Here is a 27,039-nt window from a genome sequence, read left to right as displayed (position 1 = left end):
TGCTGCAGCTGCCAAAAAAGCCAACACAGTGCTAGGCTGCATTAACAGAGGGATAGAATCAAGATCACGTGAAGTATTAATACCACTTTACAATGCCTTGGTAAGGCCACACCTGGAATACTGCATCCAGTTTTGATCACCACGATGTAAAAAAGATGTTGAGACTCTGGAAAGAGTACAGGGAAGAGCAACAAAGATGATTAGGGGACTGGAGACTAAAACATATAAGGAACAGCTGCTGGAATTGGGTATGTGTAGTTTAACGAAGAGAAGGGTGAGGGGTGACATGATAGCAATGTTCCAATATCTCAGAGGCTGCCACAAAGAAGAGGGAGTCAAGCTATTCTCCAAAGCGCCTGAAGGCATGACAAGAAGCAATGGATGGAAACTAATCAAGGAGAGAAGCAACCTAGAACTAAGAAGAAACTTCCTGACAGTTAGAACAATTAACCAGTGGAACAACCTGCCTCCAGAAGCGGTGAATGCTCCAACACTGGAAGTTTTTAAGAAGAGACTGGACAGCCATTTGTCCAAAATGGTATAGGGTTTCCTGCCTGAGCAGGAAAATGGTTGTCCAACCTCTTCTTAAAAACCTTCTGCAGGCAACTCATTCCACTGATTAATTTTTCTATCAGGAAATTTCTCCTTCACTGCTTCTCTCCTTGATTACTTTCCATCCATTGCTTCTTGCCCTGCTTTGGAGGTGCTTTGGAGAATAGGTTGACTCCTTCTTCTTTGTGGCTATGATAGATATTAGATACTGGAACACTGCTATCATGTTACTCCTAGTCCTTCTTTTCATTTAACTAGACATACCCAATTCCTGCAACCATTCTTCTTATGTTTTAGCCTTCAGTCTCCTAATCATATTTGTTGCCCTTCTCTGCATTCTTGCTAGAATCTCAACATCTTTTTTATACCATGGTGCCAAAACTGGAGGCAATATTTCAAGTGTGGTCTTACCAAGGCATTATAAAGTGGTATTATTAATAATGCTTCGTGTGATCTTGATCTTATCCCTCTATTAATGCAGCCTAGTACTCTCTGGCTTCCTCCTGTTTTGAAATAGACCTGCTATTTCACCTGGCTGCCAGACAACACACGTCCCACGGAAAGCCTACTTCCTAAGAAGACATCACTAGAACCGACCATCCAGGAAACTGTTTTCTAGTCTTCAATCTCTATTTTCTGGGAAAGGAGGTGGAGAGGTTCTTTGGGCTTCAGCTTCAGAGAACCCTGAAGGAATAGTTTAGCCAGGCCAATTTTGCTTGGGTTTAGACAGGGATTCAATACAGACACAGCATTGGTCATGTTTGTCAATGATCTATGAGAAGACAGAATTGAGGTAATGAGTCCATGTTAACGCTCCTTGATCTCTCAGCAATCTCTGATACTTTGACCCTGGTAATCTTCTGGACTAGCTGTGGTGGTTAGGAATGGGAGCAATGGGTTGCAATGGGTTGCCTTCTTCCTCAGTGGTCATTTCTAGTTGATGTTGACAGGGGGTGAGAGGTCATGCCCTCAAGCCTTCCCTTGGGAGATGCCATTGGGCTTAGCTCTCTCTGCTTTTATTTTTTTGTCTATTATTTATTTATTTATTAAATTTATATGCCGGTCATCTTAGGCTGAGTTTTAATTGGGGTTTTAACTGGGGTTTTATATTTTTTCAGGGATTTAGTTTAATCTTTTTAAATTGTTCTTAATTTTTGTATTGATGTTTTATATACCCTGTAAACTGCCCTGAGTCCTACGGGAAAGGGCGGTATATAAATTCAATAAAATTCAAATTCAAATTCATGGTGCAAGGCGACACTTTGGTTTGACTTCTACATGAAACCTCCAGTTGAGATCATCCATTGATTTGGTGTCCAGTATGATCAATAAAAGGGGCGCGGTGGCTCAGTGGGTTAGGATGCTGAGCTTGTCAATCAGAAGGTCAGCAGTTTGGTGGGTCGAATCCCGAGTGCCGCGTAACAGAGTGAACGCCTGTTACTCGTCCCAACTTCTGCCAACCTAGCAGTTCGAAAGCACATAAAAATGCAAGTAGAAAAATAGGGACCACTACGGTGGGAAGGTAACAGCGTTCTGTGCGCCTTTGGCATCTAGTCATGCCGGCCACATGGCCATGGAGACATCCTCGGACAAGTGCTGGCTCTTCGGCTTTGAAACGGAGATGAGCACTGGCCCCTAGAGTTGGAAACGACTAGCATGCATGTGCAGGGGAACCTTTACCTTTACCTTACCTTTATGATCAATAAGCCATCACTGGTATGCTGCACTGGTTGCCAGTTGGCTTTCAAGGGGATTTTAAGGTACTGATAAAGCTCTACATGTCATAGGACCTGGTTATTTGAGAGGCCCCACCTGTCTCCATGTTTCTAACCTGTGCGTATTCAGGCCAACTTGACTGAGCATGTTCCAGCTCCCATCCTTTAAGCCTTAACGAGGGAAATTGATTGGTTATTGGCTCTTTGGTTTTTAGTCTCTGATTAGCTATCATTCATAAATATTGGGCAAAATGGGGAATGACACATTTATTCTTTACCTCAGAAGTCACCCCTGTTTCCAGCAGAGCTGCTACTACATATGCTGTTACAGAAATCTTCCCATGAACTCCACCCTAGAATAAAAAAGAAATAAAAAGATTAGACTAAGAAACGTTTATGAATAAAAGGTCTGCACTTGAATCCAATCCTCTCTTTTCATATTTTCAACATTTCTCAAGTGATTCTGAATGCATGAAGAAAGCAGTGGGACAAAGTCTAACAACATCACTTTGCCTCTCTGGGTTGGAAATGTATATTTTTATGAATGACTGAATCTTTAGAGAATGTGTAACAACTATCTTCCCTAAATGGGAATAAATTATTTAATTTATGGATCAAAGACTGAAAGAGAAATCTTATAACTTTCATCGTGAAAGACTCTATTGTTGAAAACTAGAAAAATAGATAAAACTTATCCCTAGGCAAGATAGCAACTGCATGTGCCTTTTTCAACCAAACAGGTGAAACCAGTAGACTTTTTAAAACCATAGAAGCATGGAAGGATGGGTCTACCGCTCTCATCCACCACTATTCCTCTTTGGTAATTTGGCCTTTTTTTTTTAGTAAGATCACTGAGAATTCTCTTGATCCAGTTGTCTAGTTTTTGTATTGTGGTGCTGGTGATGACCTATAAAGCCCTAAATGGCTTGGGTCCAGGATATCTGAGGGAACACCTGCTGCCGGCATCAAGCTCCCTTCGTCCAGTGCGCTCCCACAGGGAGGGTCTTCTCAGGGTACCACCGGTAAGAGATTGCCGGCGGACAACACCCAGGGATAGGGCCTTCTCAGTGGGTGCGCCTGCCCTTTGGAACCAGCTGCCAGTGGAACTTAGGACTGCCCCCGACCTCCGTTCATTCCGCCAGGACCTGAAGACCTGGCTCTTCGAGCTCTCTGGTCCAGGCTGAGAATTTTAATTTTAATTTTAATTTTAACTGGGGTTTTACTTATTCAGGGACGAATATAATTTTTTTAAATTTGTTTTTAACTTTTGTATTTTTGTTTTTAATCACCCTGTAAACCGCCCTGAGTCCTTCGGGAAAGGGCGGTATATAAATGTAATAAATAAATAAATAAATAAATAAATAAATAAATAAATAAATAAATAAATAAATAAATAAATAAATAAATAAATAAATAGTGTTGGTGTTCACTGGGATATAAGTCTCTTTGCCTTCTAGTAATTATTTTGCTTTTTGTAAATATTGTGATCTTACAAAAAGCAAAATACCCAGCAGCCGCAGGAGAAAAAAAATGGAATAATCTATACCATTCAGTGTAATGGCTACGTAGGATAGTCACTACATAGGACTAACAGGTAGAAGACTGACAGAATGCCTCCATGAATACCAACTAGCAGTCAGAAGACATGGTGAAAACTCTTTAGTTTCACAACATATGAACAGACTTAACCATAGTTTCAATTGGGAAACTGCGATCATCCCAGACCAAGCCAAGTCCAAAGACATTAGGGAATTTCTAGAAGCCTGGCACGCTGACAAATTAACCATCAATAGGCACATAGATATAAATAACATGTATATACCATGCAAAAGAGACAATATACCAGACAAAAAAGGAACAAAATATCCAAAACACCTCCCCACCAGCAATCAGCACCCAGATGAGCATAGATTAACTCCAAGGTTAACATCAGACCAACAATCAAGTAAACAACACTCCAATCAAGGAACTGCCAAACAAGCCAACAGTAAACAGCCCAAGCAAAGAATCTCTAAGACCACCACAAGGCAACCTTGGCTCTTTTATGACTCATGGACTTCAACTCCCAGAATTCCTGAGCCAGCTATGCTACCCCTGCACTAGCATATAAACTGAGAGCAAACCCCACTCCTTACTAGCACTGATGATGTTACTTAGATTTGGCAATCAAACATCTGCAAGAAAACAATCAAGCACAGAGAGCAACAAGGACCCCCTCAGATTTAGACTTATTTATCAACACCATAGGCTCATCCTTCAAACTGTAACAAATCCAAGTTTAAAAACACTGGTCTAAAAGCTTGACAAGATATAACTGCAAATCTAATCCACCCACCCACCCACTTTTGGTACCTGGATGTCCTTATTGAGTATTCTGCCCAGGGCTGGAAATGAGCCATCTTCCTTCTGATGCTGGATGATCCAATCCTTGGCAGCTAAAAGTTCTTTGGGGTCAATGAAAATGAATTCCCGGGATTGAGCAAAAGATTTCAGAACAAAGGCTGTTAGCCTGGAAATACAAAGGTCATAAAGTGCCTGAGGATGATTGCCACCACACTGGCTACTTACTACTATGTGAGGTTGTATCTACCCAGCCACTGACTTCATACCTCCAACCCTGAAGAACATCTTCATACTGCCCCATAAGTATCCTCCTCCTAACTGCTGTTTTCTGTATGAACTGACAGGCATTCTTCTAGCTTATTAATGAGAACGTTATAAAATGGACTTTCAGGTTGTGCTTCCCCTGTCAACTTTGTCCCTCTTTTGCTGCATTTGTTTTTGCACTCAAAAACCCACAGTCCATGATGAATGGTGGTTTTAGCATGAGTAGAGAACTGCTCAGCTCCAAAGAAGCACAGTGAAATGAAGTGCCATGACTTCAATGGTAAAGGAGCAACAGAACACATATTTGATTATTCATATAACCACTGCAGCTAGGATTGTGTTTGCACAAAACTGGAAGGCACTGAAAGCTCCTCCAGAAGAAGAGGTGATCAGGAAAATAATGGAATGTGCAGAAATGAATAGATTAACAATGATAATTAAAGATAAGACAGAGTCAGAGTATTATGAAATTTGGGGAAAATTTTACAAGTGGGTGAAAAAGAGAATATGCTTAAAAGACAGCTAACACTAATTTAGATGGAAGAAAAATGAGGAGATAAGGATATTATCATACCCAATATAGACATTGAAAATCCAAGGAGAGGAGCTGCTCGGACATCACCCCTGAATTGTATCGGAAGAGGAATGGGAGGGAAGAAAGGAGAGGAGAGAGGGAAGAGAGGAGAGGAGGGGGAAGGAAGTAGGAAGGTTGGAGGGAAAGAGGAGGAGAAGTGGGGAGAAACGGGAGGGGAGTGGTGAGGGAAAGAGGAGAGGAGAGGAAGAAGAGGGAAGTAGGAAAGAAAGGAGAAAGGGAGAAAGAAAGTAGAGAAGAGGGAAGAGAGAGAAGGAGGGTGGATACAGTGAAAGGGGAAATGGACGAGCAGCACCCAAACATACGTGTATGTATTTATGTATGGCGATATATAATACCTACAGCATTACTGATACTGTCTGTGGAATAGAACTGTTATCTCAGGATTTTCTTCTGTACCTCAACTAAGCCAGAAATGTTTTGATTTAGCTGCAGAAATCCATGTCAGTATCAACTGCAGGGCAGGACAAATGCCACGTGTCCGATTGCTCTGAACATGGTGAGATAATATGTTATCTTCCTACCCATTAATTTGCAACATACCACATGCTTCCCGAGGAATCCCTTTCCCCAAAGGCACTGTAGGAACCATCTTGCCTCTTGTAGGTCAATTGGCGCTGGTATCCTGGAAAGAACCCAGAAGACAGTATATAGAACCTGGACATATAGGTCAAACTTTATTTACTGAAGTGAAACGTTCTGCATGTTGGGGCCAGAAGCAATTGCTTTCTGAATCTCCTCTTAGAAAATATCCCTGTAGCCTGTCAAGGGTCAGTACCTTGCACTAGGTAATCGGTGGCTTCGCTCTCTACCTCTGGGCTAAGTTGTTTGGTCTTCTGAAGATATTTGAGGACAAAGATGTTGGGAGCAAAATGAATCATATTCTGCTCTCCGCAACCAAAGGGCAATTGAAGGAGGTTGTCCAGATTGTTCAGCGTTGGCCCCATCACATCTCCTGGTACCAAAAGAAAAGCATAGTATCAGCCAGAAAAACTTGCCTTCTAAGGTCAGATCGGATTCTCCCAGGTGGGAGCGAGCAGAAAACAAAGCAGAGTCCACAAGTTCACTATCAATCTAAGACAGATTCTCACAATCTTGGCCAGTTGAATATGTTTGAACTTCAACTCCCAGAATTCCCTAGTGACCATGGTGGATGCTGGACTAAAGTCTTTTTTGACAGGGTACACTGGAAGCAATTGCCCAAGCCCACACTTGGAGAGGCCCTAATGCAAACTACGGCTTGGAATTTAAAAGAATTAAATGAATCCATTATTTTCATTCAAGGCAGTAAAATCAAGATCTTCACGATCTTCCTAGGTCAATATTTTAGGTGATCTCATGTTTTCCAATTTTCCAGGCAACCAAATTCAATAATCCAACACCACCAGCAGCAAAAATGGAATGAAAAAGTACCATTATTATAGGATGCTGAGAGGAAAAAAATATTGGGGCTGTTCTCAAATGAGTATTTTGAGAAGAGTTGTATTTAGGGATAACTGTGTTTAATTTGCTTAATATATAGTAGCTGAAAAGTTACTATACAAATAGTCCTCAGCTTACAACAGTTTGTTTAGTGGCCATCTGAAGATACAATAGCACTGAAAAAAGTGAGATGACTATTTTTCACATTAATGCAGCATCCCTATAGTCTATGATACCTTATGACCAAAATTCAGATGCTATGCAACTTACTCATATTTATGACGGCTGCAGTGTCCCGGGGTCATGTGATCACCTTTTGTGACCTTCTGACAAGCAAAGTCAACGGGGAAGCCAGATTCAGTTAACACTGTTACTAACTTAATTGCACTGATTCACTTAACAACTGTAGCAAGAAAGGTTGTAAAACAGGCAAAAGTTACTTAATAACTGTCTCACTTAGCAACAGAAATTTTGGGCTCAATTGTGGTTGAGTACTAGGTAAAGGTAAAGGTTCCCCCGCACATGCGTGCTAGTCGTTTCCGACTCTAGGGGCCGGTGCTCATCTCCGTTTCAAAGCCGAAGACCCAGCGCTTGTCCGAGGACGTCTCCGTGGTCATGTGGCCGGCATGACTAGACGCCAAAGGCGCACGGAACGCTGTTACCTTCCCACCGTAGTGGTCCCTATTTTTCTACTTGGCGCTCACTCTGTTACGCGGCACTCGGGATTCGACCCGCCAAACTGCCGACCTTCTGATCGACAAGCTCAGCGTCCTCACCCACTGAGCCACCATGTCCCTTGGTTGAGTACTACCTGTAGATAAATATGTTTAATATATGGTTGCTGAAACTTTATTTTTTTCTGGCTTAGTGTGTTGCATAAATCCTTCCCACTTAACCAAGGAAAGACCATCTATACCAGTCACCAAATCAAAGCAAAGGTATCGAGAGGTACTAGAATTTGGGGACCTTTTGCAAAAAAAAAAAGTCAAATGTGTCAAAAACTTCAAAAGTATTTCAGCTGAATACTTCAGGCTTATCTGAAAGAAAAACAACTGCAAAAACAATTGCAGTACTTTTTGGAGTCTGAGTCACAGTTAATACTTTGGAGAAGGGAACAGGGAGGATGAGATGCAAAGTCAGCACAGGCACAGGAAGATATTTTTAAAAACCATTAAACCTATGATAGGGCTTAGAATAGTGTTTTGCGATCAAGAATTTTGCTGTCAGTATTCAGCATTCCTGGTTCTACTCACTTAGGGAGACTACACACGCGTGCGCGCACGCGCGCACACACACACACACACACACAAACACACAAAGATTTTCAAAGACTTCATATAGCCCTGAGTCCTCAACATACGCTCTCCTATATTGAATTTAATATTTCTACTTATTGGTTTCTCATTTATATGTAATTCACAAAATGGGATTTACTATCACAGTAAAGGTACCTATTTATATTTAATTTTATATTATATATGAGAAATCCAGTTAATCCTATGGAGATGCCCAATAACCTAGGAATTGCTAATATTCTTACAATAAAAGCTCCTAAGAGTCTTAAAAAAACTATTGAAATAATTGAACACCAGACAATATTTCTAAGTGTGTGTGCTCTTGTTTTTAAATTTAGGAAACATCCGTGTACCTTCAGAATCCCAGATTAAAAAGAAAAACCAATCACAGATCTGATGCCAACTCAGATCTTACCCTCTGATCTAGGTTCTTCTCCCTTAAATAGTCAAATGGGTAAGACATCTGAGAGTAGAAGCAGTTTCCTGAAAATCTAAGAAAAAAATCTAGACTAAAATTAAATTAATTTATGCCAACAGTATCCAATGGCATGTAACCACATTATATTTCCCAGAAACAAAGAGACTGCCCTGAAGGGAAGATTCTTTTCCCTGTTACTCTAAGTGTAATCTTAGAGTATTTTGATAAAAAGATTAGATATATTTACATACATTAGTCACTCTAGCTAAACAGAGCCTCTGTGTTCCAAGACAGCATACTACTGTATTATGTATTAGCTGTTCCAGCTGATTCCTCCTCACCTAGTTAGGGTGAGTAGTTACAAACAGTTTTCTTCATTGGAATGTATTGTGGAATGAGCCACAAATTCCATAAATGCTGCAATTGTTATTAAAAGAAAATTAAAAACGAAGTACCCCAATCCAGAAAAAATGCATGTCAGAATCTAGTTCTAGGGAAATAAGCAGACAAGAATTTAATTTTTGTGCTCTGCTTGAGAGATACCAATTGAGGCACTGAATAATTCCTTCTTTGCTCCAATACAGATAGCTTCTTGTTATGTCGATACAGTATGAACTCCTACCGTGGGTCTGTCACAATAAAGCTGACTTTAATTGTTCCCAGCGTTCATACCAATAATAGAGGCAGTAGCTCTCTCTGAGCCTGGAATCACATTGTGAGGAACGCCCAGTGTGAATGCTTCATTGTGATTCTCATCCGTCTCTTCTTTCCTCCAGATTTTGAATTCGCCTGCAGAACCCCAACCTGTGGAGAAGCCGATATACTTCACCTCCGGCTGCTTGGAGGTGGACCAAGTCACAATGATGGACTCATTGAGAACGAAGGGGCCGTGGCCCACCTGCACAGAGAAAAATAACACACCAAAACCCAGGCAGGAGATGCCTATTATCATGAGCTGCTTAAGGAGTACTACTGAATGCTTTAACTAATTAATAAAAAGATAATGAGAAGAAACGGGGGGGGGGGGAAACCCTACCTGGATGACTCCATGGGCCCAGCTGATCCAAAAACTTCGAAACTCGTCCCACGAAAGGATGCCTACAGTCTCTGTGCTGGCCACTGGCTCACCCATCTTGCTAGTAGAGATCCAAGTTTTGGAGTTCTGGTGCCCACCAATGACAATTTCAGTCATCTCCGCCATGTCATGGGGGGCAGAGGACAAAGCGATGTGGGCATTATTGTGGGCCTTGATGGCAACATCAAAGCGCATCATGTGGGCAGGTTTCTGCACATACTGGTACTCATACTTATTAGGAGTGGAAATGTGAATTTTCTCTAGTCAAAAATAAACCAAAAACACTGTCAGTGTTCAGTCCCATTCACAGCCATGCACCTCCAAAGACACATCCTCACGGGCCTCTTTTAAACTAATCTCTCTTTATGTAAAATAGTTTTAGCAGCAAGAAGGCCACAGCACATAACTCAAATTCCATATGCTCAAGTCAGGGTTTCATGGGGTACATCCTTCAAGTCACCTTTCCAAAGGCCACACGCACACCTCAGCAAGAAGGCAAAGCTATCTACATGTTTTGATTGGGGATTAATTGTAATGAAAAGCCTTTAAATAATGTTTTCACAGAGAATGCAGAAGATTCAGTGGTCAGGGAATATCCCAACAAAATGGCTACATTTCTAGCATTGCATTCATTAAGGACATTGGCTTTGGGGTGCATGCAACACTAGATCCCTTCTTGGTAGCCCTAAGAGTTGTGTAGTCCCAACAGTTGAGCTTTAATTAGCATCAAGAATGATGCTGGAGGGAAGTACAGTGGTACCTCAGTCCTCATTGTTAATTGGTTCCGGGAGGCGCAATGAGTATCAAAAATGATGTGTACCAAACTAATTTTTCCCATAAGAAATAATGTAGTGAGTCACAAGGCAGATGACACTGACAAGTTCTAGCTTGTTCGCCGAGTGCCAAACCAACGATGAGTAATCAGGACAAAAATTTTGCATCAAAATGCATTAAGTACCAAATTTGTTGAGTTTCAAAGCAGCCAAATACCAAGATACCACTGTACTGTCCTTACAGTTTAATCTGGGGCAATTTAAAGATAGCAACTGGTAAATTCCCTAGGCTGGGTTTTCCCTCTCAACTAGCACCACATACAGTGGGAAAATTAGCCACTAATCACCAACTTTATACTTTGTGGGGGCAACTGTGAATAGCTACTTGAGACAGAGGCTTTAGCTAACTTCCATGCTACCCAAGCAACAGGTTGCTGTGTGAAAGCTATTTTGCCATGACCTGCTACTCACACTATTTCTGGAAGAGCATAAATGTGTCCCAAAATAACCCAGAGGTCTATTTGGTGTTAGGTCTACTTTCTTCCACGGCCACTTTTGTTCCACTTGTCATCCAAATTATTTTGAGACTTGGATTTGATGTTTTTGTAGAAGGCTTGTTCCCCTTTCTCTAGGAGTACTAGCCCACCTCAGAAAGAGGAAATATTAGTAGGGTCGGGTTTGCAAGAATTTTAGGTGATCTCACTTTCACTTTGCCTACACTTTTCACCTGCGTAAAAGAATCGGCAGTACATAGCTGGCAGAACCTGGCTCTTTTCCCAGTTTGACTTCCTTACTACCACTCTCTCCACAAGTCTAGCAGTCTATTGTAAGACCACTAAACACCTATACAGGAAAAAGAAATCTAGTGACTGTTGAGAAGAGTCCTTCAGTCATGAATGTAAGGGTCTGCTTGATATACAAATGGTGCTTTGCAAAGTGTGGTTTGTTGTTGTTGTTAGCTGCAAAGTCGTGTCCAACCCATCGTAACCCCATGGACAACGTTCCTTCAGGCCTTCCTGTCCTCTACCATCTTCTGGAGTCCATTTAAGCTCACACCTACTGCTTCAGTGACTCCATCCAGCCACCTCATTCTCTGTCGTCCCCTTCTTCTCTTGAGGTTAGACATTGATTAGATATTACCCAAGCAGATCCCTATGTGGCATCAGATGTCTCACTTCTCCATCAGCTCAAGCCAAAATGGCCAGAAGGCAATAGTCAGTGACTGGAAGAGGTGGCATACTCACAGCAGTCTCCAACTGCCACCAGGAGATTGTTAGCGAAACAATGTAGATTATTCATTATTATTCATACAGCAAGGCTTTTCTTGGGATAAGAGGGATAACATAACTCTTTTAACTTGAACAGCTACAGGCAAACAAAGGCTATTTCCACAATGAGACAGTGGGGAGGGGGAGGAGAAGAAAATGTTGTCAGGACATAACTGTTAAACGCAGCTAAGCAGTGCTTAATAATGAGCCAAGGGAGGGAAACTGGTGCTGAAATTCTCTTACCGTTAGGACAGAAGAAAACACTGTAGGTATATTCTCTGGTCAGTCCCTCTGGCTGCAAAAGAATGGCATTTTTTTCAGAAATACCTACACCAAAATTCAGTGGTATTATCTTTAACAAAAAGTATCTCAAGAAAAACTTCAAATTTAGTTTACTTAATGCCCCACCCAAAACAAAGCAAAGCAAAAATATAAATCTAGTATATATACATAAAGATTTTAAGAAATCAATGACACCAAAATGAATTATTAAAAGTTTGACCAAAAGCTTGGTTGATGTCTAAAAGAAAGCACTGAATTCATATAAATATTCTTGGAAACAGAATTTTGCAATTAGGGAACCTTTAGAAATAGTTCCCCTTTCTCTAGGAGTACTAGCCCACCTCAGAAAGAAGAAATATTAGTAGAAAAAATTATTTTTAACATATATGACTTGCCAAACACACCCATGTGGAGATCCGTGGGTCTTGATTCTTAAATCCTCAGACCTACATCCTACTATCCATCTACTTAGAAAATATTAGCATCTCTTCTAGCTTCTGGATCTTGAATTTAATGGTCATTTCTCCCTCTCCAAAGCTGCAACTCTCTCTCTGAAAAGGCTATTTGCTTGCTTACCTCAATAATAACACTCCTCCGTACATAGTCAACACCAACAGGAGTCCTCTTGTCTATGTGGGCATCCTCAGAATGTTTGCCATTCTTCATGAGTTGAATGTTGTCTTGGCAGCAGCTGCTTCCACTATAAGCAAAGGCTTTTGCTAAAGATGACACAAAGAAATGTAAATTCTCAATAACTTGGTCCTCAATTGGAACGTGGCAGAATCTAACATGGCCATGGATATTTTTCTTGTCAGCTGGCATACTCTATGCCTTTTCTAGATTGATTAATTAATTAATTAATTAATTAATTAATTAAGAAGAAGCTAATTTTCAAGATGCAAGGCTCTAGGTCACTCTACGGGCTCATAGCTTTTCTTGATGTGCAGGGGGCTATAGTGCAATGCATGGCTGATATGTTCATCTTTTAAAAAATTTTATTTTTTTTATTTTTTTTATTTTTATTCCATTTATATCCCGCCCTTCTCCGAAGACTCAGGGCGGCTTACAAGCTTAGCAGCAAAGGGCAAAGGGACACCGAGATGGTAAAAAACACTCTGAAGGAGCTTTGCAGGTAGTTTCCTGCATGGCAGCATTTGTGAGAGGACCTAATTCTAGATATGCCATTGGCAAAAGTAGGTTGTGTATTCTTGCACAAAAGGTTCCTATCCCTTTGAGTGAGAATGTACTAAAAATGATTATATTCAGGAGGAGTGTAACACTCTCTCCCTTTAGCAGACTGTGCATAAGATGCTTCACCTTTTTACGAAAAGTGTCTATAGATTTTTCTATATAGATTCTATAGATGTCTATATATCTATAGTTATAGTGTCTATAATATAGAATCTATATCTTTGGCAGATAGGCAAAATCCATTGAGTGGCGGCAACCACGTGTAACAGCTTTCAGTTTTTTGAAAGGAATACCAAAATAAGGTTCACCATTCGAATTTGTTACCTGTGATGTTGTTCTGCCCCAGTTCTCCAAAAGATAGCACGATAGATGTAGGCTTGGCTTTGCCGGGGGCTACGCACTTTTTCCTGGTCAAATGTTGCTTTCCAGGATGTCCCACAAACTTAATGCCTTTGGCGACCGAGATTTTCACATGAACCTGTAAGATTATATGGAATGAACAATGATTACGATGGGTCAGTCCAGCTAGTCATCAGGGTCAAACTAAAGAATGTTGGAGTACTAATAGCAGATCACATAAGCTTAGCACCAGGAATATTCAGGCTTGCATATATGTAGAAGTCTTCCCTATAATTCAAGGCACTAAAAAAGATTACCTTAGCACCAGCTAAGGTTATCTTTTTAGTGCCTTGAATTTGTAGGGAAGAGGTCAGTGACAGCAAAGATCTAATTGGTATCTCTGGTAATACAGTTTTTCTTCTAAGTAAAGCGGCTTGTGTGCATTATGATACCCTTAAATTGCCTTAATAATGGCATATTGTACTATTTAAATATATCATTTGAAATTTCTTTCCATTTTTTAATGATTTGCTGTTTTTTTTAAAAAAAAATCTGAGCAACCTAACAGCAGGATCTTTACTCACTGTTATATTCAGAGTCTGACCCACACCACACTTCTTATGGATATTATGGGAATCGGCCATTGTGGTTTCTAAATCATGGATTTATAGCTTTCTGCAGGGTTTCCCTGAACAACATAAACACACATTCCACAATGGTATCTGTGTGGGCCAGGTTTGGGAATTGGGACCAGAGGGCACTTTTTTGCAGTGTTCTCCTCTTTCCTCTGTGACCGGTTGCAGTCAATATTGTTCATAGGAGTAGCATTCTCCTGCAAAGCTGATGCACAGTTTGGGAGATCCAGGGGACCTTGGCCATTTGCACACATTCCTGGGCTGGGAGAACTAGCTCACAAGTCACTTAGAGCTTGGTCACTTCACAACTGGATGACTGCTGTGCACCCTACATAGGGATGCCCTTGAAGACCATGAGGAAACCACCATCGGTCCAGAATACAATGCTGTGTGCAGTTTCAGGCACCCCTTATTTTGGCTCCCTGACTCTAAGCTGCGCTGATTTTGTTTCCTTTTAGGTGTAATTCACGGTGGTGGCATGGGGCAAGATTATCTGTGGGAGACAGTCTCTCCCTGAAGATACATGCTCATTCCATCAAGTCAGATGGAATAGCTGTGCTCCAGGAATCTTCTCTTAAAGATTGTCATCTGGCAGGACCTAAATATTAGCAGTGCCTGTGCTGTAAAGCACCATCCATGAGTTCTGACAGATCCCCACCTTTCTAACCTCCCAGAAGGCCTTAAAAATTGGCTTTCCCCCCAATCATGGGATAGGATGAGACTGGAGCCCAGTGATTCTGATGTTTATGTTCTGGGGAGTATTGTATGAAGGCATTGGAAACATGCTGGTTTTTATTGTTTCTTTTACATTTTTATTACTGTTGGTGTGAGCCATTCTGAGTTTAGCATATAAGATGACTAAAGGCCTGTAAGTCTTTTAAACCAGTCAATCAGTAATCTCACCTCCAAACACATGGGTAAGTAATTATGGACTGTCAGAGGAATCTTTGCCTGTTCCCCACGGATTATGTGATATGGAAGGGTGAACTCAATGAAGAATGGCTTGAAGGTCTTGAGTTCAGTCTGTCTCGCCAAGCCTAGCCCTCTCTCAGAAAGTCCAACAGCCTCCATCACCCATGTGGTGATGGAGTCTGGAACTTCAACACGTAGCTGAGCTTCTCCTGAAACATCACTGTTAAAAAACGTGGGAAAGGGAGGAGAAAAGAAGAGTCATTGGGAACCAGCACCAGGGCAAGATACATAGAAGGCTTCAAAAAGAAATGCACCACATATTTGGAACACAAGAAGCAGCAATGAACATGTCACCTTTCCTTTCAACCATTTTTTCATAGCATTCTCCTGCTGAAAAGTTGGATGGAGATAGTAACCTCTGTGTAAATCTGACATTAAGCCACATGTGCTTGAGCCCTCAGTTTAACCTTCCTCTCTATGTATTTCAAATGGCTCCAGCACAGGGTGTTGTCCACATGTGCAGCTTTCTATGCTCCATGAAACAATGAGGGAATGGACAGCATGTTGTCACATTGTCCCATCTCTCTACATTGCCACAAGACTCCAATGGAAGGACCACGGTGGGACTTCTAACTTATGCAAGCCTGCATATTCAAGGTGCTGGTTATTACCTATAAAGCCCTACATGGCCTGGGTCCGGGCTATTTGAGGGAACACCTGCTGCCGGCATCAAACGCCCTTCGCCCAGTGCGCTCCCACAGGGAGGGTCTGCTCAGGGTGCCGCCGGTGAGAGATTGCCGGCAGGTGACACCCAGGGATAGGGCCTTCTCAGTGGGAGCGCCTGCCCTCTGGAACCAGCTGCCGGTGGAGCTGAGGACTGCCCCCGACCTCCGATCATTCCGCCGGGGCCTGAAGACCTGGCTCTTTGAGCTCTCGGGCCCAGGCTGAGGAGAAATTTTTAATTGGGGTTTTAAGTATACAGGGTCAATTTAATATTTTTTAATTTGGTTTTTTTAACTTTTGTATGGTGGATTTTTTAATTTCCTGTAAACCGCCCTGAGTCCTCAGGGAATAGGGCGGTATATAAATGTAACTAAATAAATAAATAAATAAATAAATATTCCTTGCAGAGACAACTACAGTGTGCAGGATATTCTCTGCAAATTTCCCATATCCAGGCAACATTCTATGGCAGCAACCATATATGGGAGACTTTTTGGCCCTTGCACTCCCCTTATTTAATTCTCTTGCCCTTGCCGTCTTCCCCTGTTCAGTTGCCTTTTTGTCCCAGGTCCAATCCCCAAACCATAGCCAAGGGCCATGGAAAGCAGTGCTTTCTCCCTTCTTCAAAGAACAATGGGAGACACAAAAAGGTGCTTGTCATCTATCCATATCTTTCTTCAGAATTGTCTGGATGCCAACCTTTTTTTTTTTCTTTTTACAACAAGCAAGCTATAACTTCCAGTGAATATTTCAGCTCTGACTCATGATGTCAGGAAAAAAAATTAGACCCTATTAACTGTGGTAAACCTGGGGTCTTGTGTATGCAAAGTTGTTTTTCTAACAAATCAATGTTTTTTTCTATGGTAGTGGATTTCCAAATCTGACAAGCATTTATGAGCAAGACAAGTGCTAAACGAAAAGCCATTATCCATGTAGCACCACATACTTATTTGCAAAATGATAAAAATAGTATGATTGCCAACATTCCTGTAAATAGAAAGGAATTTAATAGATAGAAGAAAGATTAAAAAAAACTTGCAGTGTTTGTTTAGAAGCAAAAAAAAAAACACCCTGTGTTCATGTATTTCCTTCTCAGTACTAACCAAATCAAGATGCTTCCCAATCATTTTTTGTAGAAGAAATTCTGTTTGCTAACTTAAGGAAACATCAGAAATTCCCCATTTAACATTTAAGTAAAGAAAATGGATGCTGAATGTCTGTCATTTTATCTACTATGCTGTTCCTTGTCTTACCATGCTTTAAATGTAAATCAGTGGATGTTAAAAAAAGGCTTAAATTACAATAGAATGCCCCTTATTAATCAGATGATAAGGGGATAGAGAGGAAGAAAAGTGGGTACAGTTTCCCACAAGGATGAATTGGCAAAGGCAGATTCTTTTCAGATAAAAGTAGTTTCCAGTTGCACTCTAAACCATTTAATGAAACAATTAGCCATGGGCACTATTCTCTCAACTGGGATGCTAACCAGTAACAAGAATTTTTGCATACCACATGGCATTCATTCTCTGCCAAAGCAGGTGCCTGAGTGCAAACATAGACACAGCTATTTGGCTCTCTGACAAGGCCCAAGTCTTTCCAAGAGACAATTCCTGATATCTGTAGTAACCTTTTGTTTCCTCTTTCACCAAGAGTAACTTAGAATTCTGGAGAGAAAGTGCCCCACAGCCAATTGTCATTTGAGAAGATTTACAGTTTTTCCATTGAAGCTAAATGGGGAAAAAAACAAAAAAAAACATTATTTCTTCTCCTATTCAAAATTACAGGAACCCCCACATTTAATACAAAGCTTTACCTAATACATGTCTTAAGATCAAACAAATAGAGTCCACGTCCCTGGATTAGACAAATCTTGGACAGAATGCCTCACAGCTGTGTTCAGAAGCCAAAAATTTATCTAGTCCAGGGATGGACAATCTATGGCTCCCAGCAGTGATCTGTGACTTCTACAACACCTTAAGATCATGTAGCCCAAACTTGAAGATTGATGATTTGGCAGCAGATTGTTTGTTTAAAAAAATATGAAAAGCATTCAGATGAGATGCAAGCAAAATGCACTTTAAACTCTGCCACCTGCAGCTCCAAAACAGGATTATGATGTCATCATACTCCTTGACAGAGAATGGAAGAAAAGTTGATATAGCTTTCAGGTGAAAATAATTTGGTCTCTCCTTATCTAGTCCAATACTAAGTTCCTGAAACACTACGGTGAACCTGTAAATGTAACATGAAAGCAGTTGCATCTCTTGCTTAAGTCTGCCAACAATTGATACTGAGAAATATTTTGTATCTAATTGAACAAATAAAATATAAGGACCGTAATAATAGTGGTATCAATCACATCAAGTTCTGGAATGTGCTCACAAAAATGGGAATCCTAGAACATCTAATTATCCTCGTGTGAAACTTATATATAGGTCACGCCACAGTATGGACCAAACATAGTGAAACTGATTGACTCCAGCATGGCAAAAGAGTGCAATATGACTATATGCTCTCCCTTTATTTATTCAATATATATGCCAAATATATATTAATGGAAGCTGAATTGGAAAAAGAGTGAGAGTTGTTTTAAAACGGGAGGGGAAAAAGTGTGTTATGCTGATGGCACTACTCTGATAGCTGAAAATGCAAAAGATTTAGTAATAAAAGTAGGAGCAGAGTGTAAAAATGAGACTAAAATTAATTACAAGGAAGTCCCATTAAACACAGCCAGTTCAACAACTATTCTTAGAACCAACAGTGAGGACTGAAGTGGTGGATAGCTTCTACTTTTTTAGGATCAACTATTAAGAGTAAAGGAACAAGCAGTCAAGAAATACAGCACAGATTAATACTTCGTAGAGCAGCCATAAAGTCCTTGGAAGATATATTCTACACCTACAAAGATCAAAATAATAAAAGAAATAATATTCCCTGTGACACTCTGTAGGAGCAAAAGTCAGATTTTGAAGAAACAGGATACAAAGAGTATTGATGTTTGGAACTTTGATGTTGGAGAAGGCTTCTGAAAAATACTGTTTGCAGCTAAGAAAAAAAACACCAAATGGATCATTGAACAAATCAAGCCAGATAACCAGGCTTAAACTATGTGAAGACCTGGTTGTTTGGGGGACAGCTCTAATGCTGGGAAAGATGGAAGGAAAAAAGAAGAGGATCACCAGCAGCAGATTGCATGGACTCAGTTACAGGGGTGATGACTACAATGCTGGAACATCTGAAGGACCAAGCTAAGGACAGTAATGGAGAAAAATCCATGTGTTCACTAAGAGTCAGCATTAACCTGATGGCATATCATCAATCCAGTCAATTAATTAATAGCTGTTTACAGTCTAAGTGTCTCTTCAACTTCTTTCAGAGCAGATCAAATGCTGCAACGGTTGCAACTTCACTGACACTTGTAAGTCTCCCGCATTAAGTGTCACTGTAATTGTCAATTGTTCCTGAATGAGTGGCCATAATCTGAGGACTACCTTTATAGTATTTCCTAATTTTATAGCATCTTCACATTGGTTTCAACAAGCCTTTGACATTTTCAGCATATTTGCACAATTATGGTTTTAATTCCTCTTCACTATGCAACACTTTACACTGGCTTATAAAAAGGCACATTTACATTTTTAACCCTTATTCCCAGTTTGAAGGAGACTTTCCTATTTCTCCCCCCCCCCCCTGATCTAACAAACCTCAATAACTCCGTGTTTCTCACAGAGAGAAAAACAAAACTGTGCTTCATTCACCAGGCAGGACAGGCCCGTATAGAGGACAGAAGATGGATCCACATTGAGGAGAAATTACCTGACATTGAAGCACCACCAGAGCCAAGTCTCTGGGAAGAATGTTCTTTTCTTCTTGTCTGCTCTGTGGAAGGCAAGAGATTTGTCCATACTGAGAAAACTGAGCAATATTCTCCTTCAACAGCAGAAAGTCCATGAGACCCTATTCTTGTGGCAATACAATCATCTGATTTCAGCCCTTGATCAGTTGCGGGGCCTACCAACCAATTTTCAAACTCATACTAGTATTTAAATCTCTCAACAGCTGGAAGCTAGACCTCTATGGAGATTCTCAATCATCCTTTGGGTCATGGTTGTCCCAAAGGTGCTTTTCCAAAGGGCAACTGGACTTTCTTGATTTCAGTTCAGTTCTGAACTGGAGAAGCTTCTTGGATGAAAGCAAAAGGTTTTCAAGGAAAAAAACAAGAAAGTCCAGTTGTCTTTTGGAAAAGCACCTTTGGGACAGCTGGAGTCTAGGTTATCCCAAGTAATTCCTCCTTGTACATGTATTTGCCCAGGAACTCTAGCCTAGCTACGAAGTCCTTTTTCAAGTATTCCTCCCAATCCAGTTGGCCAAGTGGCCACATAGAAGAAGACCTTTTCAGTTATGGACCCAACATAGGATTGTTCTTCCCAGGGAAGCCTGCCTACTGCCCGTATTAGTGTAATATTTCCTTTTCTACCAGGCATCTGTGGTTTTGAATCTAAGTGTTTGTTTTATTGTTATTCCTATAATATCACTATACTATGCTATATACTGTGTCTATTTTATCACATTTATTGTTGTTATCATGATGTAGAGACTTATCATTGCATAAAGAATTCCGCCCAACAAAAAACAATTTATTAGAACAAATTGAGTTGCCTTCCTAGAAGAGGCCAGCTGAAGGAAACCCTGACCTAGTAAGCACCTCGTTCCTTGCCTCTCATGCCAGTCTCAGGCTTCCATAACCAGTTGGCAGGAAGCAAGAAACAAACGCCTCCAGATCTCCCATGGAACACAAAGCTGTGCGATTAAACATTTCCATTCCCAGTCAAAGGGGCCAAAACAGAGTTATATTATCAGCTTCCACAACATGCACACATACACACTGATTCCATCACAAGTGCCATCTGGCCTCTTCTTATCAACCCGTACTGCCTGCTGAGCAAAAGAGCAGGTGTCTGCCACCATGCCCAGAACAACAATGCCACTTGGGTTACGTCGTTGGGATTGTAGCTGCCTCTTACTTCCCACTGGCAAGCTTCTTTGGCTCATCCAAGTAGCAGATAGGCCAAACTGGTTCCTAAATCCTTATTCCACAGAGCCAAGCAAGGCCATCTTCAACACAAAAACCCCAAGTTGAAAGGCAGCACAACACATCTTTGGGACAAACAGATTATCAACAAAAGCAACATTTGTTCTACCTGGGCTGAGCTTTGGAATGTGTAGAAGCCACCAGCATCCCGCTGTGAGGTTGGAAGGCAGGCACAACCTCCTCTGTATACAGACTGCCATGCTGTCTATGGTTTAAGCTGACGAGATCAGTCATTGCAACTAAACCGGTTTCCTGGGCAACAGGAAAAAAACAACAACAAAAAGGCCATATCTGTTAAAAAAAAACCTGATTCGGTTTGTCCCATTAAAGAGTAATGCCCCCCCTCCCCGCACACACACCCACACCTCCAAATATCCATGGAAGGAAAGATCAATGAAACATAGGGAAACTCTATCAAACCAGCCAGCACAAATGGCTGTTACCAGGAAAATATTTAGACACTGCAATGATTTCCACATTCTCTGTGACTTTTCTCCAGAAAGACCAGGTGCTTTGGGGAAAACTGGCTTAACAGTTTTCAGGTTGTCTAAGTGGAATTTCCAGGCAATGGCAAGCAAAAGTAAAATAAAGTGGACTTTGTGAGAATCACCTCCACTTTCAGGAGACAAGTGGGAATTTTTTCTTCTTCTGGAGCTACTGCAGACCCTCCTCAGCTGAGACTGCATTCCTTCATCCACATTACAGAAGGCATTCCAGACCAATCTATCCTGAGTTGCCAGTATAAAAATGCTGCCTCCCCCCCCCCACCAACAGCATATAATTTATAATGTAATAATTCCCCAAACATTAAATAAATCTTCTTTTTGTTAGGAATCTTTGTATAATTCTGAGCTTGAAAAAGGTAAAGTAAAGGTAAAGGTTCCCCCGCACGTGTGTGCTAGTCGTTTCAAAGCCGAAGAGCCAGCGCTTGTCTGAGGACGTTTCCGTGGTCATGTGGCCGGCATGACTAGACGCCAAAGGCTCACAGAACGCTGTTACCTTCCCACCGTGGTGGTCCCTATTTTTCTACTTGCATTTTTATGTGCTTTCGAACTGCTAGGTTGGCAGAAGCTGGGACGAGTAACAGGCGCTCACTCTGTTACGTGGCACTCGGGATTCGACCCGCCAAACTGCTGACCTTCTGATCGACAAGCTCAGCGTCCTAACCCACTGAGCCACCGCATCCCTTGAAAAAGAACCCTTGAAAAGGAACCCTCAAAACACCCTGAGATATTACTCTATTTTGGTTAGGAGATGTACTTCTCTAAGAGTGCCATATTTGATCTGCAAAAATCCAAATAATCGTTAGATGGCAGCACTAACACACTTTTACCTAGCACTCATCTTGGTATTTGCAGTGCTGGCATAACATTTTTAATCTCAGCTAATATTTTTATCTGATAGGAATTCACTTTCTTTGAACACTTCCTTGGGTAAAAACTGGTTACTAAATGGAAGAGAGTAGAAAAACTCATCCTTAACTAGGGGATCGGTTTTCTATTTCCTCCCCAAACGGACAAGCCTGTCTTCTTTAGAAGGAATGCTTCCTATGGCTCTTTCAGAGGCTGTCAGTTTATTTTAGACTGCAAATTTTCTCTCTCTCTCTCTCTCCCCCACAACCCCCAATTTAAAATGATCTGACTTGTTTGTTAATAAGCTTTTCTTTTCCTCCGATCAAAATGAAATCATTTCACCCTGGGAACAGAAGAGGCTGTGTCCCTTCTGCCAAGCACGTAGGAGCCAATAACGTTTTCACCTAGGCTATCTTAGTTGACAGCCCTCTTTGGGGAAAGTGGCCTGTTTAGAGAAAGCAGAGAGCAGGATTTTGCTCTGAATGCCAAGGACTCCTTCTCAAAGAATCTGAGCACAAGATGTACTTAGAAACTAACCTCTCATGACACCTCCTTCCTCACCAAAGAATAGCCTTTCCAACAGCCACAAATTTAGAGTTCTCAGAACAGGGGGGAAAAAATATCTCCATAATAAGGATACAAAGATGAGGGAACTAGAGGCATTTTCAGAACGTATTTGGGTTTGATTGTGGAAGGATACAGCCTGCCGAATGGGCTCTGAGCATGAAAAGAACTAACACCCCAAATGCACAGAATGGCTGCCAGGTTCTGGGTGCCCTATCCGCGCCCCTCAAAAAAACGCCCGAATGTATCAGCCATGTTCTCCAAAAAAGGCTTCCAATTCTTTTTTCAAGATTGCAAAATTCTCATATGAAATCTGCTCTGGGTAACTGGTTACACCTTGTTTGCAGTAATTTTAACTCCACTGTTCTTCCTGCCACAGTTTGTAGTATCTAGATTAGAACTTCAGGAGGTTCCTAGCACGTTACTATTATGAGACCTGGCCCAGAGACACAGTTTATTGAAAAACCCACCCCAAACTGCCAAATTGCAACGTATTTCTGTTTTACAAATATTCTTTATTTGTATATTTGTTACTTTAGAGTAGGGACGCGGTGGCTCAGTGGGTTAGGACGCTGAGCTTGTTGATCAGAAGGTCGGCAGTTTGGCGGGTCAAATCCCGAGTGCCGCGTAACAGAGTGAGCGCCTGTTACTCGTCCCAGCTTCTGCCAACCTAGCAGTTCGAAAGCACGTAAAAATGCAAGTAGAAAAATAGGGACCACTACGGTGGGAAGGTAACAGCTTCCGTGCGTCTTTGGCATCTAGTCATGCCGGCCACAGGACCACGGAGACGTCCTCAGACAAGCGCTGGCTCTTCGGCTTTGAAACGGAGATGAGCACCGGCCCCTAGAGTTGAAAACAACTAGCACGCATGTGCGGGGGAACCTTTACCTTTTACCTTTACTTTAGAGTTGCAAGATTCAGTGCGTGCAAGATGTTATTTCTACCTTAGAATTCTTTAGTACCAAGAATTGTTTTCTCAGAATTACGTTGATTAAAACAGAATTTCTTATAGCACTACAACATCCAATGTTGTGCTCAAGAGCCTTCTGTAGTTTACTCACAGTAATATTGATTAAGAAGTACTGAATTGCTTACTTCTTGATCAATGCTGAGTTAGTGCTGAATTTCCCACTACTGTAATTTCCCTTAGAATAGCTCTCTAAAACTATGCAATGTTAATTTATGTTTAAGAGTTACAGAAATGTTGAGAAACAACTTTAATTAGATGTTTCATTCTTTTTATTTGCTAAATAACACCCTCTATTGAAAACAGACAAAAGAATGCAAAAAAAACCCACTCAGAAATGAAAGTTCCTTTTCTTGGAAAGAGAAAGTAATGCTGGAGCAATTTAAATTAAACAATTAAGGGGATAATTAATCACAAATCATATAGCCAAGATCAACAGATAAACAACAAGCCCCCAAACAGTGAATATTTAATTAAAGTCATATAAGCTCTAAATATGGCATTTTGCAAGTTTGTTACTCCAGATTAGTACAGATTCGGTGTGAAAAAACAAAATATATAAAACATTTATTATGGTGCAAAAATAGGATATGCAGCCTATTATTGTTATATAGTGATGTCTGCATCACCCATTAAAGGTCATTGAACAAAAAATGATAAGTTTCAGAGAAAGGGATTGTTATAGATTGGTAAGTTCCTACGGTAGGAAAAGCAAGACAAGAGTGAATTTGCTCCATGTAGTGTGCTAAAGTGGGTTTAATCTGTTATCTGTTTTTCTGCTTGACTATGCTCTCAGTCTGCTGGCAATTTTACAACTACCACAAAAGACATCATGCAGATGCCACATTTATGCAAGAAGGGAAGACCTCACCGTAAACGCACAGCGGGCATCTTTGGCAATGTCCCAGTGCCAGGGAAAAATAGAAGAACGACGGCGACGCTTGTGTAGTGTTGAGCCTGGCCACCAGAAGTGCCCTTCTTCTTTTGAAGTTCCAAAAGCATCAGACACATCATAATCTGCAAGTTCCTGGAAGATCTGCAGAAGGAGATAACATTTGTCCATGAGCATGACTCAAAGGCTCTGCTTTTCAGAAGTGATCAACAAAATCCAACTCTGATATGTGAAAAATAACCGCAAGGTCTTCAAATTACATTATATATGGTATGGTCTTCCAGTATATCTAAATAATAAAGAGTTTTAAGAGAGATCATAGCAAATGCTTTCCCCCCCACACCACAGGTAGTTAATCTACACTGGCATAAAATGTAGCAATGATCATAATTTTGAAGCAATGAATATGGTTTTGCAAAGAATAATGGTGTGAAAAGATGTCTATCCATAATTTTGCTTGTAGCTTTCTGAGAGGCATTGGCTGCCTACATAAGAAAATATTTATTTGTCTTGGTCCATTCTATTAAAGCTATGGGCAACTTGAAGCCATTCTCTGCTCCCTAGGAGCTGCTTCTGACCCAGTCTAAGAACTGAAATAACAAGTTTCCTGCCTTCTTAATGCTTATAAAAAGAGAAAGCTTCCAAACGTTCCTAAAATACCTCAACCCTGCCCAGATGAAATGATGTCCAAGCCTACTGTGGCCTTAGTCCCTCCAGAAAATTGAAGTGCGGCTCCAGGCTTTCCTATGTTTGCCCATCCCTACACTGGAGCAATGTTTACGTTCTTTCTAAAATGTCATCACTTCCTTCTTAAGACTCAGCTGTTTGATAGCACCAAAAACATTCCCCCCTCCCAAGTGGATGCTGCTCACCTGGTCAGTTGTCAGCTGGAAGCCAGGCTTGAAAAGGTAAATGCTTTTGTCCACTGTGGCCAAACAAACACAACTTCCCTTTGCGGCTCGCACTGTAACAGATATGGAGTCACCTGGCCTGGTCTCATTTGCTGAAAATGCCACCGAAACCTGGCATTGAACATTAAGAGGAGGAGGAAGAGAAGAAAGGGAAGAACCACCATCACCCATCCTTCCAAGGTAGGTAAAATGAGGACCCAGATTGTTGGGGGCAATTAAGCTGACTTTGTAATAATGCCGCTTGGGGTGTGTGTGAAAGCCCTAACAAGCAGGCATAAAAATAGAATGAAGGCTACTGCTAAGCTTGTAAGCCGCCCTGAGTCTTCGGAGAAGGGCGGGATATAAATGTAATAAAAATAAAAATTAATAAATAAAATAAACCCAGGTGCACGACTAGTCATTCTATACTGGATACCTGATTCTCAAAGAAAGGCTTGACGGCAAACTGCATATTATCTGCAACCCCTTCTCCATTCTCCCGCACATAATATGCAAGAAGACGGCCCAGGGGAGCCATGTTTGGAATGACTGAGAAGCAGATAGAAGTCGTGCAGGTATTCAGTTCTGGAGCAGAAGAGCTGGTTGAGTCTAAACAAGAAACAGTGGGGAAAAGACATTCATGTTAATAAAGCTGTGGCTTTTCAGGAGGCGGGCTTAGCTGTTTGTTCATATCCACCCACAGGAGCCAGTGACTGGCCACTCAAGGTAGAAAGCTACTCCTTTCTGGCCCTGCCTCCAACATACAGCCATGGCTGAGAAGTAAGTAATGTAAATGTTCTTACCAGAAGATGCAGCGGTGGCGGTTCTTTTGCTCCCCTCCCAAATCTTGTTTCGAGGCAGCAGTCCTGAAAGAACAATGTTCCCCCGTGATACAACTTCGTAGTGGAGTGTGAAATTACACGGGCAAGTGGACTTCACAGCAATACATGCCTCCTCTCCCACCTGGAAAGAGAAAGGGGGCAGCTGCAGCCATATAAAAGTTGGCTAATATCTCTTTCCCTTCCTACCCAAGTGACCTTTCTGAAGGAAAAGCTAATCTGGCTGGCATGACTGGCTTCAAGGTTGATTCATCCTTTCATCCTTCCGAGGTCGGTAAAATGAGGACCCAGATTGTTGGGGGCAATATGCTGACTCTGTAAACTGCCTAGAGAGGGCTGTAAAGCGCTCATATAAGTCTACGTGATATTGCTATTGCTATGATTGGTGGTGTAGTTTGACATGTCTGGAGGACATGGATTTGAGGAAAGGGGCTTTGATTCAAAGGGTGCCATGGAACAAAGACTGAATTCCAGCATCACTGCTGAAGGAAATGCCTTCTGAAACAATAGACCACATTTCCCTTAAGTATTTTGGAACCTGGCATATCTTCCAAATCCACACCATACTCAGGGCAAAGCAAAACAGAGCACAGCTCAGGATGCAAAGCAGTCTCATTGTTAAGAAAAGGCAGCCAAAGAATTCT

The 27,039-nt window shown here is 41.3% G+C and overlaps 1 protein-coding gene across 1 annotated transcript in view; it reads right to left on the bottom strand.

Annotated features, from left to right (window-relative positions):
• The window catches only part of CPAMD8 (C3 and PZP like alpha-2-macroglobulin domain containing 8), a 66,678-nt gene that overhangs the window by 16,764 nt on the left and 22,875 nt on the right, over positions 1 to 27,039 (bottom strand). The window contains exons 14-29 of the mRNA XM_081323195.1: positions 26,360 to 26,519; positions 25,993 to 26,165; positions 25,539 to 25,688; positions 24,646 to 24,810; positions 21,001 to 21,143; positions 19,616 to 19,678; positions 15,068 to 15,296; positions 13,515 to 13,668; positions 12,576 to 12,718; positions 11,961 to 12,012; positions 9,638 to 9,936; positions 9,274 to 9,499; positions 6,245 to 6,421; positions 6,010 to 6,091; positions 4,620 to 4,776; positions 2,546 to 2,620 (exon numbers count right to left, since the gene is read on the bottom strand). Coding sequence (XP_081179321.1) covers positions 2,546 to 2,620; positions 4,620 to 4,776; positions 6,010 to 6,091; positions 6,245 to 6,421; positions 9,274 to 9,499; positions 9,638 to 9,936; positions 11,961 to 12,012; positions 12,576 to 12,718; positions 13,515 to 13,668; positions 15,068 to 15,296; positions 19,616 to 19,678; positions 21,001 to 21,143; positions 24,646 to 24,810; positions 25,539 to 25,688; positions 25,993 to 26,165; positions 26,360 to 26,519 — 2,448 coding nt within the window. The remainder of the gene's footprint in view (positions 1 to 2,545; positions 2,621 to 4,619; positions 4,777 to 6,009; positions 6,092 to 6,244; positions 6,422 to 9,273; positions 9,500 to 9,637; positions 9,937 to 11,960; positions 12,013 to 12,575; positions 12,719 to 13,514; positions 13,669 to 15,067; positions 15,297 to 19,615; positions 19,679 to 21,000; positions 21,144 to 24,645; positions 24,811 to 25,538; positions 25,689 to 25,992; positions 26,166 to 26,359; positions 26,520 to 27,039) is intronic.

The sequence above is a fragment of the Vipera berus genome (assembly GCF_964194415.1).
Source record: "Vipera berus genome assembly, chromosome: 1".
Lineage (NCBI taxonomy): Eukaryota > Metazoa > Chordata > Lepidosauria > Squamata > Viperidae > Vipera > Vipera berus.
This window is presented reverse-complemented; position numbering and strand designations above follow the sequence as displayed.